At 38.6% G+C, this 5,424-nt stretch overlaps 1 protein-coding gene across 1 annotated transcript; it reads left to right on the top strand.

Annotated features, from left to right (window-relative positions):
- Positions 1 to 4,045: 4,045 nt before the first annotated feature.
- On the top strand, positions 4,046 to 4,969 carry LOC110299076 (olfactory receptor 2D3-like). The gene has a single exon (XM_021168675.1). It carries the CDS (start codon positions 4,046 to 4,048, stop codon positions 4,967 to 4,969), a length of 924 nt encoding a protein of 307 aa, XP_021024334.1.
- Positions 4,970 to 5,424: the final 455 nt, after the last annotated feature.

Below are 5,424 nucleotides of genomic sequence, written 5' to 3'. Positions count from 1 at the left end.
CATATGGCTTTTCTATACATTCTTTAATTTTAACTTTAATATTTTATTTGTAAGATACATATTATAAAATGACTAAATGAAGGTAATTGATGCATGCATCACTTCAAATTTTTATCATTTCATTGAGGAAAATTCAAAATCCTATTTTCTAGATGTTTTGAAATATAAAACTAATTATTACTGTAGTTGCCTAACTACATTAGAAGAACACAGAACTTGCTCAGATGATATAGAAATATATTTGTACATGTTAACCAATTCTTCTGTATGTCTCTCTTTCCCAGACTCTGATAAGCACTACTGTACTCTCAAATTCTATGTGATCAACTATATACATACACATGAGCAGTTCCTGTGGGCCCTCATTATAAACTGTGTTGCTAGAGGCCAGAAGCAGCAGAACCAAGAACCATGGACTGAAACCTGATCCAGAATAAAACTTCCTCTTTTCAAGCTGATTATCTCAGGTAACCTTTTCACAACAATGGAAAACTGATACAATATAGTTCTCTTGCCCGCCAGGTTTTTGGTTTTGTTTTGTTGTTGATGTTGTTTTTATTTTTTCCTTCTTTCTTCTTCTCTCTCTGAACACAGCATCCTTTTATTTGCTGTTTATTTTGGTAATGATGTTTGGTATCTGGGTTGAGTGCATTCAGAGTTAGTGGAAGCTTATTCAATGAATTAAAATAAGTGCACACTGATGAGCACAATAACTAAGGCACTTTATTAAAAGTCAAAATAATAGTACAGATCTGAAAGACATATGCTGCCATGAATAGCAACAAGTCACAGGAGTGAGAGTTCTCAAGGGGACTCAGGTTTCTTCTATGGGTTCTAAGGGGAGGCGGACTTTGTCATTGGTAGATCTCTATTATGATTGTCAGATTTGGACTATGTAAACCTTTGTCCCTTCCCACAGTACTTCTAATCTTAATCACATAGACAAAACATTGAAATTAGAAGGTTTTCTATAAAAGTTCACTTGCAGAATGTAGTTTGCCTTATTGTTCATGCACCCCAAATCAGCTCAGCTTGGATTGGCCCCCTGATACCTTTACATGAATAGTGCACAGCTGTTTATAGTCTATGACTGATAGTCACCAAAAAGAGGAGAAACATCCTATTGTTCAGAGTAATGCTCACACAGCTCCATGCAGAGGAGGGTCTCATGTTGCTAACAGATTTCACAAAACATTGTTTGGAATGCTGTGCACGTTTGTTTGTGTGTGTGTGACTATGTATGTGTGTGTGTGTGTGTGTGTGTGTGTGTGTGTGAGAGAGAGAGAGAGAGAGAGAGAGAGAGAGAGAGAGAGAGAGAGAGAGAAGTACATGCAGGCAAGGATCTCAGGCTATATAGTACATTATTTTTTTTATTAGATATTTTCTTTATTTACATTTCAAATGTTATTCCCTTTCCTAGTTTCCCCTCTGAAAATTCCCTATCCCCTTCCACCTCCCCCTGCTCCCCAACCCACCCACTCCCATTCCTGGTCCTCGCATTCCCCTATACTGGGGCATAGAGCCTTCATAGGACCAAGAGCCTCTCCCCTCATTGATTACTGACTAGGCCATCCTCTGTTACATATATTGCTAGAGCCACAAGTTCCACCATGTGTTTTCTTTGATTGGTGGTATAGTTCCAAGGACCTCTGGGGGTACTGGTTAGTTCATATTGATGTTCCTTCTATGGGGCTTCAGTCCCCTTCAACTCCCTGGGTATTTTTCTGACTCCTTCATTGGGGACCTTGTAGTCTGTCCAATGGATGACTGTGAGCATCCACTTCTGTATTTTCCAGGCACTGGTAGAGCCTCGAAGGAGACAGCTATATCAGGCTCCTGTCAGCAGGCTCTTGTTGGCATCTGCCTAGTGTCTGGGTTTGGTGGTTGTTTATGGGATGGATCCCCAAGTGTGGCATTCTCTGGGTGGTCTTTCCTTAAGACTCTGCTCTGAACTTTGTCTCTGTAACTCCTTCCATGAGTATTTTGTTCCACATTCTAAGAAGGAACGAAGTATCTACACTTTGGTGTTCGTTCTTCTTGAGTTTCATGTGTTTTGCAAAGTGTATCTTGGGTATTCTAAGTTTCCGGGATAATATCCATTTATCAGTGAGTGTGTATCATGTGTGTTCTTTTGTGATTTGGTTACCTCACTCAGGATGATATCCTTCAGACCCATCAATTTGCCTAAGAATTTCATAAATTCATTGTTTTTAATAGCTGAGTAGTACTCCATTGTGTAAATGCACCACATTATCTGTATCCATTCTTCTGTTGAGGCACATCTGGGTTCTTTCCCACTTCTGGATATTATAAATAAGGCTGCTATGAACATAGTGGAGCATGTGTCCTTATTACAAGTTATACAGTACATTATTAAAGGAGGGATACGTGCATAACCCAAACTAAGTAGAGTCCCAGGTTGTTAAGCTATTCTCACTGCCTGCTGCTGTAGTCTCATGAGGATTACTATTTTGTGTGTTTTTTTTTTGTGTGTATGTGTGTGTGTGTGTGTGTTGATGTTTGTCACTTAGTGCTCTTATAACTGGACTTGAAGCAATTTGGATCCCGTGAGTTTGATGGATCTAGAGGTTCATATCTCCTATAAGTCATAAAAAATATTCAGATATTATCTCATTAAATATGAGTCCTATGTCTTTCCTCTTCTTTTTCATGTATTATATTCACACACAAATGTTTGCTTAATAATGCTTTACAGGCCTTTTTAACTCTAATCATATTTTTTTTCTTTTTTGTTAACTTAGGTGATTGCAAAAATCTGCCTTCAAATACAGAAATCTCTCTGCAGGACTTAGCTGTCTTAGGTTTCAACTGTATTTTGTTCACTCAAAAGAGCAGGGTACAGAACAATTAGCATTAGAGAAGCCAGATTAATAATACTCTATTTTCTTGTTTTATGTTTCCATTGTGAATAAAATAGTCTTATGTGGCCCTGAAGAGATTTTGAATAGCATTTCAAAACAGTGGACCCTTCACACTGGGTTTTCACTTTCATTATTGAATATGTCTTATGTATGACCAAAAAAAAAAAAGTCCTCAACAAAGCTATACCTAGAACAATTAGCTTTATGTCCTCTTTCAAACTTCATAGTATTTCTAGTGGTTTAAAAGTTCATTTGCTGTGTAGTCTTTGGTTATGTTTAATACTGGTGTATGATGCTTTTCATTTTTAAGTTTTTGATAATAAAATTCATAAAATATTTACGAGAAAAGTTTTGAATTTAAAAAGTGAAATAGGTCCGGAGTGAGTAGGGGCCGGAGTGAGCAGGACCGGAGCAAGCAGGGCCAGAGCCAGAGGGAAAAGGGAAGGGGGGTGAAAAGTGAAAGAAACAAAAACTGGTGACTGGCAGTTAGAGGCACCCATTATATTAAGGTTGTGTGTTTTGATCTTATTTATGTTTTGTCAATAAGTTTTGTGCAAAAAAAAAAAAAGAAGAAGAAAAGAGAATACACAACATATATTGGGTGTCATTAAAAATATATTACTGAGTAAAACCTTACAAGAGGCAGCTATTTTTAATATTCTCCAGTACTCTCTTCAAAGTAAAAATAAATGATAGAAGTGTTGGGCAAAAGAAAGAACTGTAGACATCTCTATTGCTTTCATTTCTTTCCCTGAGTGTTCCATTAGTATTTACTTGTAACTGTGAGAAAAGTGGGTTTTTATACATGTCATCACTGTATAGTGGGGAATTCTAACCTGGTTTACAGACACACCAGTTTCTTTACCTTAGTTAAAAGGCCAGGGGGACTTTGAGCAACACTATGAGGGACATGAGTCATCAGGGGGTTCAGCCAATGGCTGCACACTTTTTTGTTGTTGTTTACATATTAGAGGATGTAAGAAAAGAAGGGTTCAAACAGACTTCCAACTGTCAAGCTACTAAACAAATTAAAATTCAGACTTAAATACATAGTTTGATGTTGGGGAGTATGATTAAAATACCTAAGTCATTCAGATATCCTGAAACAATTGATGTGTGTGTGTCTTTCCTTGATGCTCTTCTACAGAGACAAACAGCCATTCATGGGTGAAGACAACAGAACCTCTGTGACAGAATTCATCTTCCTGGGTCTCTCACAGGACCCACAGACCCAAGTCCTGCTCTTCTTCCTCTTCCTCTTCATCTACCTGCTCACTGTGCTGGGAAACCTGCTGATCATCGTGCTCATCCACTCAGACCCCAGACTCCACACCCCCATGTACTTTTTCCTTAGAAATCTGTCCTTTGCAGATCTCTGCTTTTCTACTACCACAGTGCCCCAGGTGCTTGTCCACTTCCTGGTGAAGAGGAAGACCATTTCTTTTGCTGGGTGCTCCATACAATTAGTCATGTTGCTTCTAGTAGGGTGTACAGATTGTGCACTTCTAGCAGTGATGTCCTATGACCGCTATGTGGCTGTCTGCAAGCCTCTGCACTACTCCACCATCATGACACACTGGGTATGTGTTCAGCTGGCTGCAGGGTCCTGGGCCAGTGGTGCATTTGTGTCCCTGGTAGATGCTACATTCACATTGCGTCTTCCTTATCGAGGGAACAATGTCATTAACCACTTTTTCTGTGAGCCTCCTGCCCTCCTGAAGCTGGCTTCGGCAGATACCTACAGTACAGAAATGGCAATCTTTGCAATGGGTGTGGTAATTCTCCTAGCACCTGTCTCCCTCATCCTCATCTCCTACTGGAACATTGTCTCTACTGTAATCCAGATGCAGTCTGGGGAAGGAAGGCTCAAGGTCTTCTCCACCTGTGGCTCCCACCTCATTGTTGTTGGTCTTTTCTATGGCTCAGCAATATTTGCCTACATGAGACCAAATTCCAAGATAATGAACGAAAGAGATAAAATGATTTCGGTGTTCTATTCAGCAGTGACCCCGATGCTGAACCCCATCATTTACAGCCTGAGAAACAAGGATGTGAAAGGGGCTCTCAGGAGAATAACTTCAAGATAACATTTTCTGAGATGGCAATGTGAGTGTTTTAAGAATGTCAGAGATATGGAGAGAAGCAATTTTCTTTGAGATTTTTCTTGTTTCATGCCGTTCTCCTACTTTCTTTTTCTTCTTTTCATATCACTTTTATGTGTTTCATTCAATTGATTATTTAAAAGAAAGGGATCTTAATAGACGTTGAAAGAAAATTGAAATGAAGAAAGAAAAGTGAAAGGTAAAATTTTTATTTGCAAATGGAAGAAGGGAGAATAAGGAAGGAAGTGAGAATGTTTGGGAAGGTAGGAGGGAGGAAGCAATATAATAGCCATTTTTTTCTTGCTCATACAAATATGGAAATTAAACAAAGTGTTATAGTATTTGTCCAAAAAATACCCAATGGAAAAGAAATCTCACACAAATAGGATACTATGTATTTTGCAATGAAGTTAACTTGTGTCATTTGTATATATGCATTT

Source organism: Mus caroli, chromosome 7 (assembly GCF_900094665.2).
Source record: "Mus caroli chromosome 7, CAROLI_EIJ_v1.1, whole genome shotgun sequence".
NCBI lineage: Eukaryota > Metazoa > Chordata > Mammalia > Rodentia > Muridae > Mus > Mus caroli.
The sequence above is the reverse complement of the archived record's forward strand: the minus strand, read 5'-3'. Positions and strand labels throughout refer to the sequence as shown.

What these genes read in the sequence shown, in the direction of transcription:
- LOC110299076 (XM_021168675.1), top strand. Translation starts at nt 4,046, where the DNA reads ATGGGTGAAGACAACAGAACCTCTGTGACAGAATTCATCTTCCTGGGT.